General features: G+C 37.5%; 2 protein-coding genes across 2 annotated transcripts; one reads left to right on the plus strand and one right to left on the minus strand.

Annotated features, from left to right (window-relative positions):
• The first annotated feature begins 6,656 nt into the window (after positions 1–6,656).
• On the plus strand, positions 6,657–11,480 carry LOC140742817 (CLIP domain-containing serine protease HP8-like). Its single transcript, XM_073073842.1, has 7 exons — positions 6,657–6,834; positions 7,809–7,963; positions 8,401–8,821; positions 8,961–9,051; positions 9,261–9,445; positions 9,533–9,634; positions 10,076–11,480. Exons 1-7 carry the CDS (start codon positions 6,774–6,776, stop codon positions 10,396–10,398), a joined length of 1,338 nt encoding a protein of 445 aa, XP_072929943.1. The 5' UTR covers positions 6,657–6,773; the 3' UTR covers positions 10,399–11,480.
• Positions 11,481–12,901: 1,421 nt separating this feature from the next.
• On the minus strand, positions 12,902–26,040 carry LOC140742819 (uncharacterized). Its single transcript, XM_073073845.1, has 6 exons — positions 25,194–26,040; positions 22,144–22,308; positions 18,342–18,560; positions 17,230–17,500; positions 15,123–15,397; positions 12,902–13,362 (listed from the first exon to the last, which is right to left on the minus strand). Exons 1-6 carry the CDS (start codon positions 25,976–25,978, stop codon positions 12,984–12,986), a joined length of 2,094 nt encoding a protein of 697 aa, XP_072929946.1. The 5' UTR covers positions 25,979–26,040; the 3' UTR covers positions 12,902–12,983.
• Between the last annotated feature and the right edge of the window lie 642 nt (positions 26,041–26,682).

Below are 26,682 nucleotides of genomic sequence, written 5' to 3' on the forward strand. Positions count from 1 at the left end.
GTGGTAGGCCAGGGGTAGCAACGGCTATGGTTGACTGTATGAGAAACTTTTATCACTAAAAGAAAATGTAATTTTATTTTGTATAGGCCTAGGAAACATTTACAAATTGTCAGTTACAGCTACTGTTGTATCGGAACACGACCTCAACAGAAAAGATCTGACTTTATGACTGCCCGAAGGTTACTGCAGTAAATGCTTACAAAATTAAGTCAGGCCTTTGTATGTACACTTTTGTAAGGTGTACAAGAAAAATAAATCCTAAGGTGTTAGCGGGTTAAGTTCTTTTATTAATTCTTTTTTTATGTCACCATTTCATACATAAAATTAGGCATCTCTTTGCTTTATGTTTACACACCCTCCAATCGAAGGCTATATAATGAGGATATTATGGGACAGTAAAACCATAGTAAAGAAAGAGTAGTAGCACAGCTTCATACAAATCGGCCTCCGCCGGTTTGAATGTGTGCACGCACTTTTTACGCACACAATCAAATAGATGATCACAAATGATCGCGCGCATTCCGTTTTCTGAATTTAAGATTTCAGTTGTATTTTGTTGTATAAATATGTAATTGTTCCGATTATGAGTGTGTTTACTTCGTACAAGTTATACATTTACTAACAAAATGTATGCAATATGTTACACGACAGTAAATAAAACTACTCGTCATACAAGGTGTTTAGATAGCTATATTGCGATACTACTAAAATTATGCTTACTCAGTATTGGAAAAAAAAGCTATTTAAGCTTAATTATTTTTAATGCCCTGCCCATGTTTCCGTAAAAGTTTTTTTTGCGTAAAATGTATATAAAGATGAGAATCTATTTTACTTTAACCGCGAACAATAAAGCGTTCCGCACTTTCAGGAATTTTTTCAGGAAGATTTTTTTCTGTGCCCAATTTATAATTATTTAAATATCTATTTTATATTTAAGACGTATTTTATTCACAAACCATGTATAAATTGGTACAACATTTTATTATATTACGGTATTTAAACCCTAGTTCTGTCATAATACGAAAATAATCTATATCTATATTGTATATAAAAATCAATTGGTGTTCGTTAGTCTCGCTAAATCTCGAGAACGGCTGGACCGATTTGGCTAATTTTAGTTTAGAATAATTGTGGAAGTCCAGGGAAGGCTTAAAAGGTGAATAAATATGAAATGTATTTCATAAATAAATGTGGCAGTAAAAATTTTGCCGGGTCTGTTAGTATTTAATTACAAATAAAAGTGACAACCCTATGCATCACTGCAAGAGTAGGTAATTATCTCGCCGAGAGGCCTTAGCTAACCTACTACTCTTTCTTTACTATGGTAAAACCGAAGAGTTCTATCTTCTTCTAGGACGGCGGTGAGGATGAATTAACCATGTCTATTGTTTTACAATATGTCGCTTACAAAGCATGAATTTGTGAATCAAAAGGAAACTCCTAAAAGTGAATGAGTTTAGACTTAAGTAATTAAAATACTTCCTCAATGCATGTTCTCATGGGAAAAAATCACTACGTTGGTTGATTTTGAGTCAGAGAAGAATGATATAGCATATACACGAAGCTAATCATGATACCCTATACTCTTGAATAACCTTGTGCAATGTTGACCATATCGACCTTTATGGTTTTTATTTTAAGATTGAAGCAGTGAACGAACATGCAGACTACCTGGGTAAGGTGTGGATGTTGAGGCACTTACTACATATACTACTTTTTCAGTAAGTATTAATTAGTGGCAGGGCATCTTTTTTATATATATAATATAGGAGTAGCAGACGAGCGTGCAGTCCACCTGATGGTAAGCAGCTACTGCTGCTATGGACATATGTAATCAAGCCCAGATAGGATTAGATATTCCTACCTGAGATCAACAAGAGATGCGCCGCTACCCCTGAGGCCTAAGCTGGAACGCCTCGGTAAAGTATGTATCCCTTACCACACACTTCAAACCAGAACACAGCAGCGCTTAACGCTGGTGATATTAGGCAGAAACGCTGCTGTTGTTATTAAAGCAGAAATAGGTGGAGGTAGTGCCGCGGAAGTTTAACTATAAAGGGTTCCATCACAGTATAAGGATAGATATTTGTACTGTGGTTCTATCCTTAAACCTGGTTATGTATCATTGACGAACTTAACATAAAAATACAGATTTCCGCTAAACAATGACGTAAAGATTAACCCGCATTGGTACAGAAACTGTTAAATATATTTTTATATTGGTGGTATTTACCGATATCATGTATAAATACGTCATTTGTATATAGGTATATTTAAATATTTCCCTCATGCGTGCCTAAAGATCGAAATTTCACAATATCTGCTCAAGTGATAAAAATTGTTGAAATTCTCTCTTTAGTGGGTAAAAAATTTAAATAATGCGTAGTAAAAGTTCAAAATTGTTCTCTGTTCAAAAAACATGCATAGTGCAAATTGTAGTAATAATAGTGAGAATTTGATTAATAAAACTCATTTATATAGGTATCTGTAAAAATAAAATCCTTACTAATATTATAAATCTGAAAGTAACTCTGTCTGTCTGTCTGTCTGTCTGGTTGTCTCTTCTTCACACCCAAACCACTGAACCGATTTTAAAGAAATTTTGTACAAAGATAGTCTGAGACCCGAGAAAGGACATAGGATAGTTTTTATCCCGGAAATCCCACGGGAACTAGGGATGGCGATCTAAGATCGATTAATCGGAGAATCGATCTTTTGGACCCAAAACATCGATTATTTTCATCGATATTAGTAAGGATTGAATCGTAAACTATGCATTTGATCGAGTGATGATCTTTAGCAAAGTTGAAGATACGAATTTTCAGTTTTATGTATGTTAGTATGTTATATTATTTTCTTTTAAACGCGGGCGAAGCCGCGGGCAAAAACTAGTGCTTCATAAATTGAAATTAATTGATTTGGAAAAAAACAGATTTCATATAAAACGGCATATATACCTTGTATTGTGTAGGTTTATAAAAAGGTATAGATTGTACCCGCATTGAAGAGTTTACAAAGGTTGTTTAAATAGGCTACCTACAAATAAGCATGTTATAGAATAGCGTAGGAATTTCCAAAAAAACGAAATATATATAGAATACATCTTAATCATCATCATCATTACTGTCCCACTGCTGGGCACGGGTCTCCGCTCAGAATGAGAAGGATTAGGCCATAGTCCACCGCGCTGGCCAAGTGCGTATTGGTAGACTTCACATACATTTGAATTTTTTTTATAAATCTCTCAGGTATGCAGGTTTCCTCACGATGTTTTCCTTCACCGTTATAGCAAGTGATAATTAATTTCATATACGCACATAACTTTGAAAAATCAGATAGAAAAGCCTGGGATTTGAACCTCGGACCCCTCGATCGAGAGGCCGAGTTTCTTAACCACTAGGCATATCACATCTTAATTATATACACAGAATACATATTAATCCATTTATAATATTGGTAAAGAAAATTAAGAAGTCGTAAGTAAGTAAAATAAATACTGACTAATAGCAAACCTTGTCAGTGGAATAATGGACAATTGGCACGTATTCATTAAGTACTCATGTTTTCCTAACTAATACAAACAAACGTATAAAAGGAAAGCAAACTAACAAGAGTTTGCTACGCTTTCACGGCATAACTTCCTTACCGATTGTCATGAAACACATTATTCGGGGCCCAGAAAAGGATATAGGGTAACTTTTAATCCCAAAAACAAAGTACTGCTCTTGACGGATAGATAAAAATAATTATTTTCATCGACATCTGGCCGCAAGCAGAGCCGCGGTTAAAAGTTAGTACGTAATAAGGTCTCGGAATGATATTTTAGATATCTGTCGCTTCCTTACTACCTGTCAATATTATATAAAATATACGTGACGAATAGGTTTAACCTTTTTGCATATTCGCAGTACGGTCTTTACCATAGATACCTAATGCAGGCCAAAAGGCCAATAAGTATAAGTATAATTGAATGCAACGTTTTTTGTATTTGAACAAAATTAGAAATAAATTATCGCGAAGGAAAACATCGTGAGGGAACCTGCACGCATAAGACTTCTTAAGACACTTGTCAAGGGTGTTAATTTTACTTAATCCCAGTTGGCCTGCGCGGTGGACTTCTATCTGAACCCTTCTCGCTCTAGGAGACGCGTGCTCAGCAGGAGCAGTAATACTTTCAAGACATGATCCACTTGAAATAACGTTCTCTATCTGCAACGCGGCTACAAATTTTGTAAGTAAACATATTTCCAAGGTGCCTGTGACTTATTTTTAGCTCCCAGAAACCAATAAGAAGAGTCAATAATCATTTTAAAATGCGGAACAGAAGAACATATCCCTATATCCGGAAATGTACTAGGAAGTGCTTACTTAGTTCATAACAAGTATGTATTATTGTATGTACATTGTACAACGATGTGTAATATGAGATTAGCGAGAAATCGGATTATTTCTAGAACGGGAATGTTATTCCGGCTTTATCTCTTAAATTCAGTCTTGGTATCGACACTTATATATATAGTAATGGCACTACTATGTTGGTGAATATGGTAAATATACAGGGTGATCTTTTCAAAAGGGCCATCAGGGCATTTTTTTTTATAATATAGGAGTAGCAGACGAGCATGCAGTCCACCTGATGGTAAGTGGCTACTGCCGCCCATGGACATCTGTAATCAACCCCAGATAGGATTATATTCCTACCTGAGGTCGGTCTCAGATGTGCCAACACCCCTGAGGACTTAGCTGGAACGCCTCGGAAAAGTATGTCTCCCTTACCACATCCTTCAAAACGGAACACAGCTGTTACACTGCTATTATTAGGCAGAAATACGTGTGGAGGTGGTGCCGCCGGAGTCGAACCCCAAAAGGTTCTACCACCTTCGAACTACACCGATTAGCGAAAAATGCTGAAAGGAGTTATGAGGCCGATTTTTACATAAACTAAAACTGCATCATTCGAACTATTAAAAATCGAATCGGAGTTTCGGATTTGGCTTTGAAGGCCCGTTTGAAAAATTCACCCTGCATATGTATTCAGGAATTGAAATAGAATTTCAGGCGTATTTCGGATTGGTCAGATAACCATGAATCATTTCATTGAAAGCAAAGTTATTTGACATTATTTAAACGCTGATAATGCGCAGTTCAATATTTATTTTACAAAAGATAACGAGGGTCTGGTCCGAACTCGTTATAATATTATATTATATTATACCAGAGATAAAACTTTAAAAATATCTTAAATATCATACCTACTAAAGGAATCATTTTTAAATAACTTCTCATAGTCTCCTGATGAAAGCATCTGTTATTTGGCAACTAAAGTTTTCTCATCCTGAGATACTTGTGCCCGTAGCTGCACTGCAAAGTAATTAAGCTTATCATTCATTAGTTAAGATGTGAACGAGTATTATTTTTAAATATAACAGTAGCAGACGAGTATGGAGCCACCTGATGGTAAGTGGCTACTGGCGCCCATGGAAATATGTAATCAACTCGTAATAAGATTAGATTCCTACCTGAGGTCGCCCACAAACGCGCAGCGACCCCGGAGGACTAAGCTGGAATGTCTCGAAAAAGTATGTCTCCCTTACCACACCCTTCATACCAGAACACTGCTGTTATTAAGAATAGCTGCAAAAATAGGTGTGGTAGTGGTGCCGTAACTATTTATTAATCTGTGGTTGAAGGGTGTGATAATGTCTCTGCTTAGTGGACATGCGACTTCTTATCAAATCAAATCAAAAATATTTTATTCAAAGTAGATTCTTTACATAATTCTTTTTGAACCTCAATATATCTACCGTCACTTCATAAGGTGTTTCGTTAAGGTGTCCGTAAATAGTAGTATCCAACCAGAGTCTCGGTGGCAGAGTCCCTTTTTTTAACGCGGCAAAATCCTCATCAATTCCCTTTTGCTCGGGGGAACAGCAGGGCTATGTTGGACTCTTACCAACTAAAACTCCGCGGCGTACCTCTGAACGTTCAGTGCCACGAGAAAGCGTTAGCATTAAATTCGCGACCCGGCAACGTGATGGTCAGCACTGATGTTAACGCCAGCCACGTCTCAAGGAGGGGCCCCTCTCAGTGGTGGTGCAGAGGCCCCATGCCAACGAGCATGCAATCCACATGATACCAATCTACAACTACACTTAAACCCTTCGGATAAAACTCCTACCTGATGTCGGTCACGGTTGTTACCTCTGAGAGCTAAATGCCTCGCCTCGGTTCAGTGCCTCTAATACCACTGACACTTAGGTACGCAGGCTTACAGGGGAACTCTAAGTTCTGTTTTGCTGAGAGCTCCCATGATCCTCTATAAAAAGTCTCAAAAGTCTACCCAAACAAATAAGAACATATGCAGCGTGGTTATACATATGCCATAATACCCTTATAAAACCCCCCAAATCCAGTGAGTGATTACTGTGAAAGTTAGTCACTAACGGTGATAAATCTATTTATTATATTACATAAAAAATACTCTACATACCTATCTAACATTGACGTAGAATTCCCCGTTCCATGACGAAATACCAAGTATCCCAGGTTTGGGTGATTCTATTAAACGTAACGAATGACGTCCGTTTTTTTTTGTGAACATCCGATGCGTATAAGCGAAATAACATTTACTTAAATATAAATGGTTCCTACACACCGACAGTTACGTTAGTTGGCCAGACGGCTTCACACACAACGGTCGCATGTCGCGAAATCAAAATAAACAAACGTAATAAGTTATAAACTGATATTTTTTAGAAAACAAACAAATAATCATGGTTACCAAAAGTTTATCGTGCTGGATTTTACTCGTAATCCTCGGTTTTGGAGCATGTGGTAAGATTTAATCGACTTTATACAATATCAACATTTAATCTTACTTGTGTCCTCAGCAAAGTGTGGGTTTTTCCGAACTTTTTGTTGTAGATGCACTGGCATACATATATTTAAAAATGTATCTTTAAAATAGCACGGATCCGGTTTTTAACTTATATTATGATCATCGATGACCGCTTTAACAGTTTAATCTAAATTGATTCTATCTTTTAAAATATTGTAACTTTATGAACGTAGTATGGATGTAGGTGTTACAGTCATAATATTATAATATCATGTACATATATTATAACGATATAATCACCTGTTTCGTTAAATAGACACGTGCGCACTTTGAGTTTTTCTCATTTACTTTCTCAAACCTAGAGAGGCATTGGGCATTAAATTCACCCTTTTAACCCTTAAGGTGTTTCAGAAATTAAGTAAATAAATAAAAAGCGTTGAGTTTACTTATAAACTATCAGATGAGGTTGTAGAATTTCTATTGAGTAATGTTATTATCAATATTTATTAGCAAATAACAATACCATATGTTTAATAAACTGAAAGTGTGTTGAGGTCATTTGTACATTCATACACATACAAATGTATTTTTACTTCAAATTGTATACGTAAATAACGAAGATATACGTAAAATACATAGTCCATTACTTAAAGCGTCATATTCAAAGTACAGATGTACATTGAACAATTTGAACGATACCCAGACCACAAGTAATGTGACTCGAACCCGGCCAAAAGACAGGAACATTTCTGTAGCAAAAAATCTACTACTGTACATATACAGTAGTCTCTGTCTCCCTGAAAATGGGGAGTTTTGCCGAAGACACAGCCCTCGATAATAAATAATAAATAAATTATTAAAATAATACAGCAGATATCAACAAAAAAAGACAATTGTATTCTAGATAGATAATACGGGTCAATGAGTGTCAAAGGCCAACAAGGTGAACACCAATTTGTTTTATTCACAGCTACCTTACCGGCGGATGAACCCTGCAAACTCAAGCATTTAGATGGCATATGCCAAGTGATAGGATCGTGTAAAATCGCGATTGCTATATTGAAGATCAACGATGTCCAGACTTTAAGGGCCATGCATTGTGGATTTGAAGGAGCTAGTCCAAAGGTAATTCAATAGTATACAATCCCGTACCAATACGTCCATCGAAAATTGTAGCCCTTAATCCAAAAAATGTTAGCTTAAACGCATTCAATATTACTCAGTTTAGTTATCGTTAAGCATCAATAGTACTTTTCGAGTCCATACACTCACTTCAATTTAATCTTTTTAAAAATACTACTAGCTGACCCGGCAAACGCTATGTTGCCGTATAAATAAAAAATGTTAAGGGTGAACAACCCTTACCACTTAGGGGTATGATAAATAGATAGTAGCTGATTCTCAGACCTTCTAAATATGCATATAAAATTTGGTGAAAATCGGTAAAGCCGTTTCGGAGGAGTACGGTAACTAACATTGTGACACGAGAATTTTATATATAAGATGTAACCGATCTAAAATAATTTATTTATTCTGGAGCTACAAACTAAATTCTTTTTCAGGTTTGTTGTCCTATAGCAAACGAAATTGACGCAGCCACGACAATTAGGACCCTAACAACAACACCACAATACGTAACAACAACACCACAATATGTAACCAGTTTTGCCGATGAGAGCAGGTTACCTGAACAACAAATAGTTACAAGAGCACCTCAGCAAAAGCACAGTGAAGTGGAACGGCAAGTTCCTAAAATTCCACAATCACTAGATCTACCACTAGCGCAACGTGACATTCTACCACCAGTGACACGTGAAGGACCACCAACAGTCCAAAGTGAAGCTCCACCACGAGTGCAACGTAGCGTGTTGCCTGGCAGAGATGTTTGCGGATTAGTGATGGATGAAGACAAGATATTCGGAGGCCGTTTAACAGCAATTGATGAATTCCCCTGGCTTGCCAGAATAAAATACTATAACCCAAGTAAGATTTTATTCAGTTCAAAATAAGTAATTGCGTAAAATAAACTGCGCTAAAATTGCGCTCAATGAACAACGATGTAACAAATTAAATTGATCTCATAAAGATATCAAAGCTAATACTGTGTCTATTTTAATTTCAGCAAAAGGCGAAGAAATGTTTGCTTGTGCCGGATCTCTTATTACTGACAGATTTGTGGTCACTGCGGCGCATTGTATTGGTGTTTACAAAATGTAAGTACAATAAAATTGATTAAAACTTTCATCTCCAAAAATGTATTCATTAAAAAAGCACACTTTGTACATACCATGAATAAAATAACGGATCGCATACCAAAATTCTCCTTGCTATGCAAAGCTGATAGCTGTGGTAAACGGATTACAATGATTCATTTAAGAACCTTGTTGAGCTTGTAATAATCATTGTAAATGTATTTTTTCAGTGTCAGTGTACGCTTAGGAGAATGGGACACGGAAACAGAGATCGATTGTGAGGACGGATTTTGCAGTGATCCAGTAGTAGACTTAAAAGTCGATAAAATCCTAGTATACCCAAAATATGATAAAAAAAATTTAACGAGCGGTGACATTGCATTACTGCGACTGGAACGTAGCGTCACATTCACAGGTACTTTTGATGAACAAATGACTAGTTTCGTTATTATCTTCAATTGAGAGTATACTTTAGACTCATATATAAATTTTGTATTACCAGATTTTGTACGGCCGGTTTGCTTGCCGAGCACACCCTACGTTGCGAAACAAGACTACATTGACAGCACGTACACCACCGCTGGCTGGGGATTGACTGAATTCGGTAAGCAGACAAAACGAAATTACAAATCATGTAACATACATGCAGCCCTAGTGCTGGTAAGAGGTCACTGCCATCCAACATGTAACCCACCGCAAATGTGATTCAAATTTCATCAGAGAATTAAGTTAGAGAGCATCGTATCTATCTATCAATCTAGCTAGCACAATTAATAGTCAAAGATTATGAATTGTACCGCCCAAACCGTCGCATATTCTTATAAAGTGGTATCTTACGTATAGATATTACTCAAATTTAGGTTTTTACGATTTCTCTTTCCTTTGGAATGCTCGTAGGTACATGTCTTCTTGCTGAAAGAGTCTTCCAACTTAGTATCTACTCCGACTACCCTGAAATCAGATGCCCTACGTATACCACGTAATACACTGTATCTTGTATTTATTACATAAAATGTTCCATAACCTATTCATTTACTATTTACAGGCCGAGAGTCCGTCTTGAAACTCAAATTAAACATAGATTCAGTCCCCTATTCCTTATGCCAACGAACAATACCACTCTTACCAAAGAAGCATCCAGCAGCGATAATTTGTGCAGGCGGCAGGGCCGGCCAGGACACCTGCAGAGGTGATTCAGGCGGACCTCTCCTCAGAGTAGTTTCAGAAAACTATAACTTCAACTGGTACCTCTTTGGCGTCACTAGTTATGGTGTACGGAAATGCGGGTCCACGGGAAAACCTGGAATCTACACCAGAGTGACAGCGTTCATGGACTGGATAGTTCAAACCCTCGAAGAGAATGAGTAATTAATGATTAGTAGCGATTATATTAATTTTAATCGATTTCGAAGACTACGTCAGCTCACAACCCTTGGAGCAGCGTTTCTGAATCTGAATGCAATCTGCAGACCACTGGTGGTCCGCAGCTATACTAAAAGTGGTCAGTGAAATTTTAAATAAACGACGGTGTTCTCGTGGACTGCATTCACATTTAATACTAATGATCATCAATAAAATAGGAGGACCTTTTTTCGCCAACATCTCAGTGGTTCATGGCAAGACAGAGACGAGTTAAACGCTCCATTAAGATGAAAAGGTCATTAACCCTACCTGGGAGGATTAAGACTAGTTATTAACCTAAAAGATAGAGGAACAAACGAAATGACCACACTAATGGTCACACACTATGGTATATGTACACGAAGACAGAGTAGCATTTAGGACCTATATCTTGTCACGCGAGTTTATTTACTGCGTGCGTGTCTCACCTGCATGCGTGAAATAATCTGCTGCAGTAACTGCGTCCCGCGTGCGTATGGATTACATAACAAAAAAGTATTTAAGAAGAAATAGGATGCAAGTGACTCATGCGAGACAGACCCGCAAGCAGGCAGAAGCCTGCGTGAAAAGAAAATAACTCAAACTGATTATACTCTGTGCTATGTATTCAACAATCAGTGACGTAACTAAACGGCCCCGGAAAGGAGCCCTAAGAAATTGTTGCGCATTTTTTTCATAAAAAAATTAAATAATTATTTTTTTCTTTTAAACATTTGAAGAGAATTTATTTTTCGCAGATTTTTACACATTTTTTGTCACTTTTAAACTCGCAGTCTCGTGGTGGGGGCCCCGTCAGGCGGGGTCCGTGGCATTTCACCAGTCCTGCGACCCTATGTCAACAATACCAAACACCGTTCAACTTTTAAAGATGAATTTGTGGGCATCTAAAGTAATGATGGTACGAATGGTGTTAATATGGATGCTAGAATTGCCATATAAAGGCAACAATCAGTATTATTAGCATTAAGTGTATGTATATTTATCTATAGTATTAATACTGTACAAATTATATAAATGATAATAATTAATAAAAAATAACAATTAATAGAGATTGGTATTTCTTTTTATTCTAAAAACCATATTATTAACAAATACTTAATACGAACATATATCTACCTATTTTTACAAGACTTAAATTAATTTACATGTTATTAATGTTATGAAAATCATTATATAACAATATGTAATAAGAAAATTATTAAAAAGATATGTAATTCTAATGATTAATAAATACATTATTGTTATTTGGTTTCATATATTTTATTCAGTGACAAATTATGTACCTACTTATTAAACGGTAATTTATCGTATGGGTAGAAATAAAGTTTACATAATCATAAGGTATAACGTATTTACTCAGGTATAACCTATATAGATTCTTAACTTGACCAAATCATTTTTAATTTTACTTTACTTACTGCATTATAATAAACATATGAATACACAAACTTGTGTAGCTTAGTTCTCAGGAGTAGCGGTGCATTTGTGGCCGATCTCAGGTAGGAATCTAGTCATACCAGGAGTTGATTACAAATGTCCATGGTCGGCAGTAGCCACTTACCATCAGGTAGACAGCATACTCGTCTGCTACTCCTATATTCTAAAAAAAAACCCATAATATCTCCGAGGACATTGGTGCCTAAACTATCTAGTATCATTCATAGAAATATGTATGATGGAGGTACCACCCTGAAAAGTGCAACTACTTTAAATATACCTATGTATGTATATCAGCCTGGTGATTAAGAAACTCGGCCTCTTGATCGGGGGTCTGAGGGCACAGGCACTCCTCTGATTTTTCAAAGCTATGTGCGTTTTAGTAATTAATTATCACTTGCTTAAACGGTAAAGGAAACCCTCCCGAGGAAACCTGCGTACCAGAGAAATCTTAAAAGAGAGTTTTCTTAAGATATGTGAAATCTACTAATTCGCATTTGGCCAGCGCTGCGGCCAGCCTAATCCTTCTCATTCTGAGAGAAGACGCGTGCCCAGCAGTGGGACAGTAATTGATTGATGATGATGTATACGTGTTTTTACACGGGTACTTTGACCTATTGACAATAAATAGCCTTTGCGAAATGAACGATAATGATAATGATAATATCATTGATAAAAAAGTCGAAACACTATCAACAATGATACAAATAAATAAAATTGCACCAATTGCATTGTTATCACCGCGACACTACACAATTTACACAGAAATAAAAACATACATATTTTCAATAACTAATTACAAAGATCTATCTCTAACTCTTAACATTATTAGTTAATTAAATATTCCTACTATGTAATATTCATATTATGATTGTTATTTTTTCACTATGATGAACATCTTCAAGCCATTACTTCGAAATTTTGATGATGTCTTGAATTCGAATTCGGTCTTCTGACGTAGAACACAAACTGACGCCTCACTGGCACATCGCCACTCCATATTCAAGTGACGCCACTCCATATACCCAGAGACGATATATTCGTACCATTATTGTTTCTTACGAGCGTTAATTATTAGTCATGATTTTATGCACCCAACTATTTGGAACCTTCTCTTATCTATCCAAGCTGTCGAGATTATCCTCCGACTCTCGTTTCTCATCTTTTTCAATTTTATCCAAATATTTCAACAGATCCCCATTGTATATGTCCGACCCACTGTTCAAAGACAATTTGCACGACCGTCCTGGACTGTGATGAGCCTTGCTTTTCCGGGAACCTTTCTTCTTCCCTGAACCCTTTCTGGGTGACATTGCAGGGTCTGTGTAGTCAATGGGTGTGGCATAGGACCGAGGGGCGTAGTACCGTTCGAAGAGCATCGGTTGCTGCTGAACTCTACCGTACATCAGCTCCATTTCGTGGAGGAACTCCTCACGCCTCATCCGTTCTTCATCGCGCCGTGTTTGCAGACGCATCGCTATGTCCTCTTCGTGGCTGATAATAAAAAGTAAATGGTTATGACAAATTAGATTCGGTTAAAAGATAGATATTTTTAACCGACTCCAAAAAATTAGGTCCTGTATTTGACCGCTATGTATGTATCTATGTAAGTTTGTATGTCCGGGATTTCCTCAAAAACTATAATACTAATCCAATTTGGATGGGGTTTTGGTTTTTTAAAAGCTTATTAAACTTATACTCAGAAAATAATACAGAAGAATATTTTAAAAATAAAGAAACTAAGCAATTAAATAATTACTTAGATGGCCTAAATTTTAACCGGCTAAACTTGGAAAATGATATTGACTTTCTATCACTTATATTTTTAAAACAGCAACATTTTCGTACTTTAAATAATTACAAAATTAGATTACTTGATATAGTACAAGTCATTTCAGAGGAACTACTTCTAGAGAGATACATATATTTGATATGTTTATCAATTTATGCGTACGCCAACGCAACTGATTGTGTACTGTACATGTACAGCCTTATCATATTCGCAACCAACCTCTATGGGCGAAGGTCGTTGACATGGCTCACTACTTACACTTTCTATCTAATAACAGCATTGTTAAGCGCCGTGTAACCAACTCTATATAAAACAAGGGTTGAACCTGAAACTGGTCACAGATGCCTTTCACACCCATCTGTATAGGTATATTTTGTAGCGGCAATAATGAATTACCAGGGGTTAAAAGTCTGCCTTTTGATCGAACGGTCCGAGGTTCAAAACCCAGGCACGCACCTCTGATTTTTCAAAGTTATGTGCCTATTAGAAATTAACTATCACCTATTTTAACGATGAAGGAAAACATCGTAAGGAAACCTGCACACCTCAGATTCATGAAAAAAAACTCTCAAAAGTATGTGAAGTCCACCAATACGCACTTGGCCAGCGCGGTGAACTATGGCCTAATCCTTCACAGAGGAGACCCGTGCTCGGCGGTACAATAATGGGTTGACGATAATCAATTATCACAATGAATAGACGGTAAAATAACACAGCGAAGTCGTTTACGAGTTACCTCATTCTGTACTCTTAGGAAATGTATGTCCTTGACGACCTCTCGCGAGTTGCCATTCTGTTGTACCTATACATCGGAATATACGCAATTGTATGTTTGCGTATGTATGTGCAAATGTATAAAATTTTGCATATTTTCTTAATTTTCATTAGTGGCACGTATTTCAGTAGTAACATGTATTTATAAGGTTTACCACTAACAGTCCTGGTTTTTCAGCAAAATTAAGAGATAAAAAGGGATATTTTTTCAAGATTTCCCTTCTGTTAAATATTTTCGGTCATATTGATATTTTTTTTAGCTTTTGTAAGTAGAAAAGCATCTGTGACCTCAGGTAGAACAAATCTAATCTGGCGTTAATTACGGATGTCCATAGACAATAGCCACTTTGGTGGACTGTACCTTCGTTTGCTACCATAGCACATAGATTAGTAAAGATGCTTCGCCGCCTTGAAATTGAATGAAGCCACAAACGGCTTATTTTAGTAAGTTCTTTTTTTGAATTCTTGACAAATAAAAACATTTTCAGAGAAAATTTACGAATAAATAAGTAATATTGCGTAATTTAAGTAATAAATAAATAATTATTTCAAATATTTTAGGCACATTTTAGCACGGAGACGTGGCAAAACTTTTTTACGCAACTATTTTATTTCTCAAAACTGGGTACATTCTCTTGTTAGGAGTGAGTAATCTTTACTAATCTATGCCATAGCATAAAAATCTCACTTATTCTTGACGAGATGCCACGAAGGTTTAGATCTGAGCAAGCGATCCCGATGCCTGTTCTCTGCTCGTCTCCGCTGTTCTGCTAAGCGCTTCGCTGTCTCCATTTCAAACTTCCTCCTGACTGCCTCGGCTCTTAATAATGCAGCTAAATTGGACCTCCCCGCTGCAAACCCTTGCAATTCGAGCGCGGAATACGCTTCAGGCTTGGCTCCACCGTCCACAATACTCCCAGTACTCTTGCTCTCCTGGTAAATCTTTTTTGTTATTTCTTGCATCTGCAAAGATAAGCTTGATGAAGCACTTAGAATGATAATGAATTTAATACAACAAATCAATGGGTTACGATCTTTTTTTTTATAAAAAAAGTAAATAAGTAATGCAATGCCAAAATTATAATAGAAGAACATTAATTTTAATTTTATTTATTTATCTTGTAACTATAGACACATATTTCTACCCGCCTAATATACAGTCAGTTTTGTACCACTGAATCGAAAAAATAAAACGATGATAGACATAATATGAGTAATTACAGATTTTGTGGAAACATATTATATAAATATAGAGCAGGGTCGACACAGTGATAGCGAGGGCATGTCACTGCTTTGAAGGTGATAGAGCCTTATCATGTTCGTCTGCAGCGTTATGTCAACTACATATATTTATTTTTTATAACACTGAAGTAGCCTTTTTTATAAAAAAATAGGAGTAGCAGATGACTATGTGTCCATCTGATGATAAGGTTGCTGCCGCCCATGGACTTATGTAATCAACTCCAGATAGGATTAAATTCCTACCATAAGTCGGCCAAAAATGCTGCCGCTACCCCTGAGTTGGAATGCCTCGGAAAACAGCGTTTAATACTGTTGTTATAAGGCAGAAATAGGTGTGGCGCTGCTGCCGCCGGAGTTGTACCAGAGGGTTCGGCCACCTTAAAGTTTAAAGCCGCAGTCCACCTGTCATCTATAGCCTATTCTATATTATATATATAGTAGAACCCTCTGAAGTTCAATTCCGACAGCAACAAAGCCACACCTATTTCTGCCTCATAACAGCAGTGTTAAACGCTGCTGTGTTCCGGTTTGAAGGGTTTCCGAGGCGATCCAGCTTAGTCCTCAGGAGTAGCGGCGCATCTGTGGCCGACCTCATGTAGGAATATCTAATCCTATCTGGGGTTGATTACAGATGTTCATGGCCAGCAGTGGCCACTTACCATCAGATGAACTGCATGCTCGTCTGCTACTTCTATATTATAAAAAAGAAAAAAAACTTCCATTACAAAATAAAAAAGAAATACTTGGCTAAGTGCGAATCGAACTTGCACACGGAAGGTTCTGTACCATTTTTTATTTATTTACTTATTTTTAATATGTATTATTATGGTGGCCCCCATTTATTTAATTTGTTTATTATTTTTAGTATTTGTTCTTATAGCGGCCACCGTTATACATACTTTGTAAAAAACACATACGATAGATATTACAATTCAAGATATTGAGCCCTGTGACAAAATACACAAGACAGGGAAGTCTTGGTAAATAGGGTTCCGTCTTTACCTTTTGGGTGCGGATCCCTAAAAAATGTCAGTAAAAGCTTCACTTCACTATAACGTCACAAGCATGAGCAAGTAAACGACAATGTAGTCACTGTGTTCACCGGAAATGTTATTTGACTCAGGAGTTTGCTCATTCATTACGTCATTTACTAACAAAAACACAAAAACATTCAAATAAGCCGGAAATGGGAAGGTAAGGTGACATCAGTCGTATTACCAATTGGTTGATACTCGGCCTCCTCTCGATCGGTGGTCCCAAGTTCGAATCCCAAGCATAAGCATTGAATGCATGATTTTCAAAGTTATCTTTCTATCGCTTCTATCAACGAAATAAAATATTAAGAAAGATTTTGTAAATCTTAAATATTATAAATTCGAATGTTACCTTATTTGTCATGTACTTTTGTACACACATTATAAGGGCTTCGAAAACGGACATAGGATACCATTCATCCCGAAAAATGTACCATTCTTAAGTGATAGATAAACTTCTGACCATAAGCCAATCTGCGGGTAAAACCTAGTACTGCATCAGACACTATGTACACATACCTTTTTATTGGCCCTATCAGCGGTACTGAAACGAAACGGTTGAGGGCTAGTTGTGATGAAGTCTTCCTTTGATCGCTTGCCTTTTCTCAACTCTTTGGTAGGACTGGGCTGTCTATCAGAGGACACAGAGGGCGCTGCTGGGGACGGGTCTATTGGTAGATCACTGTGAGCTGCAGGCGTGGAGAGTCTGCTGCGATCACGAGCCGCCATTGTCCCTGGGAAACTTGAATTCCGTAGCATTTCTTCTGCTCGAATTCTCTTATTCATTGATCTAAATGAAAGGAAATATAGCTTTAAAGTAATGTAATCAGTAAGTAAATAATATAGTAGTAAAAATATAGTATTTTGAAGGTGGTAGAACTCTTTGTGTTTCGACTCAGGTGGCATCACCGCCAGGCCTATTTCTGCCTAATAACAGCAATGCTATGCGGTGCTGTGTTCTGGTTTGAAGGATGTCGTAAGAGATACATACTTTTTCGAGACAGATTAGTTCTCAGGGGTAGTGGCGCATCTGTGTCTGACCTCAGGTGGGAATCTGTATCTTATATTACAGATGTCCGCAATAGCCACTTACCATCAAGTGGACTGCAAGCTCCACTCTGCTACCTCTCTTTGAAAACAAATTATTTAATTTGACACTTGATAATAAATCAAATGCCATAATGATCTAAACGCCTCATATAATAAAATATTTAAATGAACGTGTGACACAGTACCGGTTTGATTTATATAAATTAATGAACGACATCACGACTCGTGCAACCCAATACATAACCGGTCTGACATGCGGAATTTTGGCGAACGGGAGTTTGAAGGTTATAGAACCCTTTAGGATTCAACTCCGAAAGCACCACTGCCCATGGACATCTGTAATCAACCCCAGATAAAATTAGATTCCTACCTGAGGTCGACCACAGATGTACCGCTGCCATTGAGGACTAAGCTGGAATGCCTCAGAAAAGTATGTCTCCCTTTCCACACCCTTCAGCCCAGAACGCAGCAACGCGTAACACTCCTATTATGGGCTGAAATAGGTGTGACGGAGGTGTCACTGGAGAATCCTTTAATTTTAATTCTTACCATCCGACTTGCTAACCGAATGAAACACTCACCGAAAGAAGTTATCCTCCTTAACCTTATCATAAAAGTAATTAGAGAAGAGATTTTTTGGCACCGGCCGGGCTCTGAACCTCTTCTTCTTCTTGCCTTTCGGTATCACGTTGACTGCTCTCTCGCATATGCTGTTACCGTTTTCCTCTCTCTTCGTGAAGCTGAAGGGTTTCATCTGAGCTCTAAGTTCCGCCTCACTGTTGATCTTCGTAATCGCCCGCCTAAAGGTCAGATATTATTGGATATTATTACTCAATCTTGGTATATTAAAACTATGCGACAATTTTATCTTCTTTCAATTATTTTATGAACTAAAATAGACTAATATATTTCTGTCTACCTTTTTTTTTCGAGGGGGAAACCTTTGAAAGTTACCCGGTGCCATGGGAGCGACACAGAGTTATGTGGGATTCTTACCGCACTCCGGTGGCCGTCCTCGGCGCTGCGTAAAGGACTCCGGAATCTCCAGAGGAACGCAACTGGACCCAGATGAACATGCCGCTCGCCACACCGTCTGTTGTACACGACGGTATGTGACCACACATACCGTCGTCCTTCCCGGGGTCGCTGGCCGGGCGGTTTGACCTCCCACTCTTGCCGCCCGCAACCCCGGAAGCCCCTTTTAGTCGCCTCTTACGACAGGCAGAGGATACCGTAGCACTAATCTGGTCCCGGAACTACAGGGACAATTTCTACCTAGTAGAACCTATCTACCTACCTAGTAAAGAAGACACTGCCGCAAATATAACCCTCGTCGACCAACCTGTGGTCTACTGGACTCAATAAAACGAATTAAACTCATATTAATCAAACTCGAGGGGTTTACTAGTAGCTATTGAAGAGTTCCACCAACTCTCTCCTAGTTCCATCACCAGATATCTTCAAAGTGGTAAATTACTCTATTGTCAACGACCATACATACAGGTGAAGGTAATATAAAGCGTGTGGAAACAACACGACAAGATGGTCACATCACTCCATTCACTTTTCCGGGAAACGTTCGTAAACGTGAGTTTCATTAAAATCAATATCCGTATGAGCTTTACATAAATGTTCAAACATACATTTAGGTGCAGCATGAGTAATGTTAAGGTTAAGAATTGCAGTGCCTTTGTCATCACGGTTACTTTCAAGGTGGAACTCTTCATGATTCGACTACAGTGGTAGTAGCGTCATTTTTGTTTTTAGCCGTGTATCGTTAAACCTTATTGGATTCCAACAGTGTTCTGACCCCGAAATCTTTCCTTAGTCATCAGCACGACACTATTAAAGATTAATTTATAACTACAGACACTTAACTTCACCAGACACGGGTCGTCAGAGACTAAATTATATTTCTTGATACAATATTTTGGACTGGCACGGCATGATAGATATAAATAAGTTAATATGACACCGGTCCGACGCGCGAAGGGTCCTGGATTAGATCCCCGGCCAGACAAATATCTGAATGATGAATTTAGATAGCTGTTCTGGGGCTGGGTGTCGGCTTGTGTGTCCATGAGACCTACAACGGAATCCTAGTGTGCAGCTACGAGTATGAAAGTAGAAAGCGTCTTTTTAATACACATTGTACGAGTATAAGAGAATAAGTACCATATTGTCTGGCGACAAACGTGTCCGTCCTTAATCCTCCGTAAGTTCATTGCAGTGCCTATTGGCATAGCCCACTTTTTTGTAATATAGGTGGTAAGTGGGTACTGCCGCCCAAGGACATCTGTAATCAACCCCAGATAGGATATTCTTACGCAGCCACAGATCCGCCGCTACCCCTGAGGACTAAGCTGGAACGCCTCGGAATAGTATGTCTCCCTTACCACACCCTTCAAACCAGAGCACAGCGTTCAATGCTGCGGTTATGAGGCAGAAATAGGTGTGCCTACAATCAAGTGTGTAAATAAAGTGACCTACTCAAATTTGTTACTTCATTTTATAAAAAAAAAAAAACAATGTATTACTTATCTTGCATATTATTTGTTTTTTGTACATAAAAGTTTGGTTAGGAACAAATTAATTATAAACGGTTGGGTTTTTCCGCAATTATCATAACAACCTAAGTTGATAAATTAATCAGAGGATTGTACATTTTATGCGGGATGAGCTAACTATATACAGGATGAACAAAATTGATAAAAAAATATGTTTATTGTCCGATATCATATCGTGCGGTAAATATAGAATACAGATAAATTTAAAATTTATGAAACATTTTAAATAGGTAAGTACTTTGGTGATAAGTAAAAGCTGCGTATGTTTAAACAGAAAATTATTTAATCAAAACATTCAACTACTCGAGGGTAGAACCTTTTGTGGTTCGTCTCCGGAGGCACCACCACCGTACCTTTTTCTGCCAAATAACAGCATTGTTAAATGCTGCCGCATTTTGGTTTAAAGGGCGTGGTAAGAGACAAGAAACATACTTATCCGAGGCCTTCCAAGTTTGTCCCCAGGGGTTGTAACGCATCTGTGTTGACTTCAGTTAGAACTTTTACCTTGACTGGGGTTGTTCACAGATATCTATGGGCGGTAACGGCCACTTACCATCAGGTACTATTAAATTTAAGAACCTACAAGAATTTGAAAAAGATATTGAATATTTTATACGAATTTTGAAAGTGGTAGAACCCTTTGTGGTTCGACTCCGGCGGCACCACCGCCACACCTATTTCTACCTAATAACAGCAGTGCTAGGCGCTGCTGTGTTCGGGTTTGAAGGGTGTGGTAAGGGAGACAAACTTTTCCGAGGCGTTCCAGCTTAGTCCTCAGGGGTAGCGGTGCATCTGTGGCCGACCTCAGATAGGAATATCTAATCCTATCTGGGGTCCACAGATGTCCATGTTATAATTTGTTATAATTCAATATTTATGTAACAAAAGCGAACATCATCATATCATACGAACTTTAATCAGTGCGTAGAGGTGACCTGCAATACAAACGGAAACATGGTAGGTACAATAGGACAATACTTGGCCTCGAAAATATTTTCAAACTGATAGCATTGTCCAGAGTTAACTATTTAATGGCTTCATATGAATAAGTTAGGCATAGATATAGTGCAAACGGTTCTAATCCCAGGCACGCACCTCTGATTTTTCAAAGTTATGTGCGTATTACTAATTAATAAATCACTTGCTTAAACGGAAAACATCGTGAGAAAACCTGAGAAATCTTAAAAAAAGTTTTCAAAGGTATGTGATGTCTACCAATACGCACTTGGCCAGAGCAGTGGACTATTGCCTAATCCTTCTCATTCTGAGAAGAGACCTGTGCCCAGCAGTGGGACATAAATGGGTTGTTGATGAGTAATTATGGTGTATGGTGTAAGGAAAGGGCCGGATGGCAAGTGGCTACTGCCAGCCATGGACATTTGTAATCAACCCCAGATAGGATTAGAAATTCTTATTTGAGGTCGACCGACCTGCCCCACAGTGCGCCGCTATCCCTGAGAACTAAGCTGTAACTCCTAGGAAAAATATGTCTCCCTTACCACAGTTTTAAGGTGGTAGAACCCTTTGTGGTTCGACTCAGGCAACACCACCGCCTATTTCTGCCTCATAACATCAGTATTAAGCGCTGCTGTATTCCGGTTTGAAGGGTGTGGTAAGGGAGACATACTTTTCCGAGGCATTCCAGCTTAGTCCTCAGAGGTACCAACGCATCTGTGGCCGACCTCAGGTAGGAATATCTTAACCTATTTGGGTTTGCTTACAGATGTCCATGGGCGGCAGTAGCCACTTACCATCAGGTGGACTGCATGCTCGTCTGCTACTCCTATATTATAAAAAAAAAGTTAAAATTAGTCACCTCATAGCTTGGTCTTCCAATATTTTGTCGTAGAGCGGTATCCGAGACTCGATAGGCACAGGCCTTGCCTTAAATACCTTCCGATCCCTCTTCTGATGAAGCATGTCTTCTGAAAACGACTTGCGAAGACTCCGAAGTTCGTTTACTATTCGTTCCTCCTCGTCCCTGTAAACATTGAGAAAAATCTCTTAACGAACATTTAAAGCAATGAAATATAAGTGTTTTATATTTTCCCTATAATTTTACTACAAATATAACGAATATTCTGCTGTATCTTGAAACTTAGAAAACTACATCGTTTAATAACATGTTATTTTTTCTGTTAAATTATTGTTCATGATCATAGTTCACGAGTTATTACGGATGGTAAAAACGCAAATGTTTATTCATAAATAATAATTTTGTCTTATGGACGGCACATTAAGCCATCGATCCCTGTTGTTTTTATAGGATAGCACACAGTAGACCTCGTCGGAATACCTCCTCAACAGGGTAAGCTCTTAGCCTTTCCCAGGGGGGAAAGACCCGTGCCCAGCCGTTAAACATACAAAATTGATTGGCCAAGTGCGAGTAGGACTCGCCCACGGAGAGTTCCGTACCACCGATTTTTTTTGTATTTTATATCATAGCAGTAAAATAAATTTTAGGAAATGAATTGTGAAAAAAAAATTTTTAACAAAAAATACAACCGACTTCTATGTCACTACAAAGTAAAAAATAATTCAAATAAATGTTGGTTTAGTACATATTTCTGAAGTCGGCGCTCATATTAGACACGCTGTTTACATCGTTATCCAACTAAATATATTGAGCGCCGACTTAGACACGCACACATATTAGACACGCTGTTTACATCGTTATCCAACGAAATATCTTGAGCGCCGACTTCAGAAATATGTACTAAACCAACATTTATTTGAATTATTTTTTACTTTGTAGTGACATAGAAGTCGGTTGTATTTTTTGTTAAAAATTTTTTTTCACCCTTTTTAGTGATGACATACTAACTTTTACATTAATACAATATAAAATTGTATAAACGTGATCATGAATGAAAGTAAGGTCTGAATTTACATTGATTGGAACCGCCCGCTCGCAGGGCGCTACCGCGCCCTGCTCGCTTAGTTTTATATTGTCTTATATGTTCCAACCTAACCTAACTAAATAGTAAATGATGAACTGGCTTTGCAATTTCATTAGAACCTACACCAAATATCTTCAAACACAACTCAATTATTCCCATCGGTTGAGCAGTTACATATTTTGTCTCCGAGCCACATTATCAGATCCTCAAATAGTCAATGATAAACTGGCTTCGCAATTTCATTAGAACCTACAGCAACATTCTTCAAACACAACTCAATTATTCCCATCGGTTGAGGAGTTACATATTTTGACTCCGAGCCACATTATCAGACCCTTAAATAGTCAAAGATAAACTGGTTTTTCAATTTCATTAGAACCTACAGCAAATATCTTCAAACACAACTCAATTATTCCCATCGGTTGAGGAGTTACATATTTTGTCTCCGAGCCATATTATCAGATCCTCAAATAGTCAATGATAAACTGGCTTCGCAATTTCATTAGAACCTACAGCAAATATCTTCAAACACAACTCAATTATTCCCATCGGTTGAGGAGTTACATATTTTGACTCCGAGCCACATTAGCAGACCCTTAAATAGTCAATGATGAACTGGCTTTGTAATTTCATTAGAACCTACACCAAATATCTTCAAACACAACTCAATTATTCCCATAGGTTGAGGAGTTACATATTTTGACTCCGAGCCACATTATCAGACCCTTAAATAGTCAATGATGAACTGGCTTTGTAATTTTATTAGAACGTACACCAAATATCTTCAAACACAACTCAATTATTCCCATCGGTTGAGGAGTTACATATTTTGACTCCGAGCCACATTATCAGACCCTTAAATAGTCAAAGATAAACTGGTTTTTCAATTTCATTAGAACCTACACCAAATATCTTCAAACAAAACTCAATTATACCCATCGGTTGAGGAGTTACATATTTTGTCTCCAGAACCCACTCTGATCCTCATCATATTTAAATGGGACCAACTTGTAGCAATTGTCCACACACGAAATGAAAGGCATTAAAATAGGTTCATAAATGGCGAAGTTATGGCTGTTATATTTGGGTGGAGGAGTTCCCCTCTTTTTCTCCAGAACCAATCGATGGATCCTAACCATATTTAAATGGGACCAATTCGCAGCTCGTCTCTACACAATAAAAAAAGAATTATTAAAATCGGTCCACTAACGGCGGAGTAATTGCTGTACATACATAAAAAAAAAAAAAAAAAAAAAAAAGATACCGGCCGAATTGATAACCTCCTCCTTTTTGAAGTCGGTTAATTATAATAATCTATTACTGTTAAATAAATAAAATGAAAAACTCTGATAAATAGGTTTCTTGTATGTCTGTCCCCACTTATTTTCACGATTTTTTTTATTTTTAGTATTTGTATTGAGGCCATCGTTATACATACTCTGTAAACATTTCAAGTCGTGTATCTATTACAGTTCAAGACATATAACCCTAAGACGGCCAGACGGATTGGTGGACAGACAACAGAGGCTTAATAATAGGGTTACGTTTTTACAGTACGGAACCCTACAAAGGTTTACAGCTAAATAATACTTAATAATTGGCGTCCATGATCAACAAAATAGGTACCTACTATATACCTAATTATGTAACAAAAGCTTTCAATTGATTTTATCACGCAAAATCATTTACTACCTCGCCACAAAGTAGCCTCTAACTTACCTCTAACTAACCTCTAACCACAATTGATACGATTAAGAATGGTAGTATAGAATAAGAATTTCAACGTATCCTGTTTCCTTATCCTCTTACACCTTGCAATTTTGAAAAACAGGTTTTGAGTCATTTTTCTTAGTAATGAAATAAAAGCACGAGGTTTTCGCACTTCGATTATATAAATCAGCATGTTAGAAACCTCGTACGCGCATGGTTTTTCCATTGACGTACATCTTTCTCTAATTATGCTCACCTTTCAGTCATTTTAAACGGTTTCGGAATCGTGATACTTTTTCGCCTTCGTAACTTTCCAACACGCCGTGTTCTTAATGGACTAGACGGCATGCTTCTCGTTTTAAAATCATCATCATTTTGTTGTTCAAAAAATTGCTCAAATTTCTCATCAACCTCATCTTTACAATCAATTTTATCATCGTGCCACGATATGGAACAAGCAGAATGATTTCGTTTCGGACGATCAAGCTTTTTATTAGACGAAATGTCTTTAGTATTAGATACATCGAAACCATTTGCTTTATGATTCACGGTCTTTTGTTGCGGTCGTTTTAGGGATGATGTCTTAACATTTTGCGTATTCTTCAATATTGCATTACTTAAGTTTCTGTCATCGGAGAGCCGTCGTCTTGAAAGTATAGGAGAACGGCTCCCGTTGTTTGCTTTTCTAAATTCACTATCAGTTTTAATCATGTCATCTAGTTTACAGTCATCAATGTGTTCTACAGCTAGACCTAGCATAATTTTCTTCTTATCGCGCAAAGATTTCAGCGTTGAATAAAATTCACTTTCAGGTAAATGATTGATGTCATTATAATCAGGAATACTTCGGTAGAAATCTTTTAACTTCTCCGCTTCAATCTCAGCACCTGACAACGAGCACGTTGTAGATGAATCAATCGAACAGTTCTCAGTAACTGTTTTCACAATACCATGACGCTCGTGGGAAGTTTTTGGCATCTTAGTAATGGGGTCAACTGGAATTTTGATACACGAATTTCGAAACACACTACACTGATGCATCACAAAGCCATTATAAGAATAATTGTGGCGCGTTGGTGTTAAACATGTTTGTTGTTCTTACAGTCGCCTTGGAAACCTATACTGCATTCTGTTTAGATATTGGATTTTTAGCATTCTGGGTTACTTATTTCAAGATTAAATGAAGTTCACAATGAAGAATTTGTGTAGAATATTTTTTTAAATTAAAAATCAGAAATGTTACGCATATATTGTACTCAACCTGCTTTTTATCATTTTGGATTTTTGGCAAAATATTAAATACTTATATATTATTTTTTCTTATAATAGTCACGTAGCAAAGGAGCAAGCAGTTCGCCCGATGGTATGTGGCTAATGCCGCCCATTGACATCTGTAATCAATCTAAGATAAGATAAATTATTACTCCTGAGGACTAAACTCACCACACCCTTCCAACCAGACTTTATTGTCTACATTGTTTTGAAAAAATCACATTGATGAAATCAGCAGCGTGGCGCAGTGGAAGCGTGCTGGGCCCATAACCTGATGAAATAAATGAAAATCAAGACTTTAAACTATAGAAAATGGTTTATTTAACTTGAAAATAACTACAACTGTGACGCACCATGTAATATCAAAAGTAGAAGAGAGCGGTTGTCAGTTTTGTGACGCGCTATTATACGTAGGTGCGACATTGCTATTTAATTATTTCAGGCGCGGTACATGTCTGCGTTTCTCCCAACAC

Source organism: Epargyreus clarus, unplaced genomic scaffold, assembly GCF_041222505.1.
Source record: "Epargyreus clarus isolate Ecla_fem2 unplaced genomic scaffold, WU_Ecla_fem_2.2 ptg000006l, whole genome shotgun sequence".
In the NCBI taxonomy this organism is placed as follows: domain Eukaryota; kingdom Metazoa; phylum Arthropoda; class Insecta; order Lepidoptera; family Hesperiidae; genus Epargyreus; species Epargyreus clarus.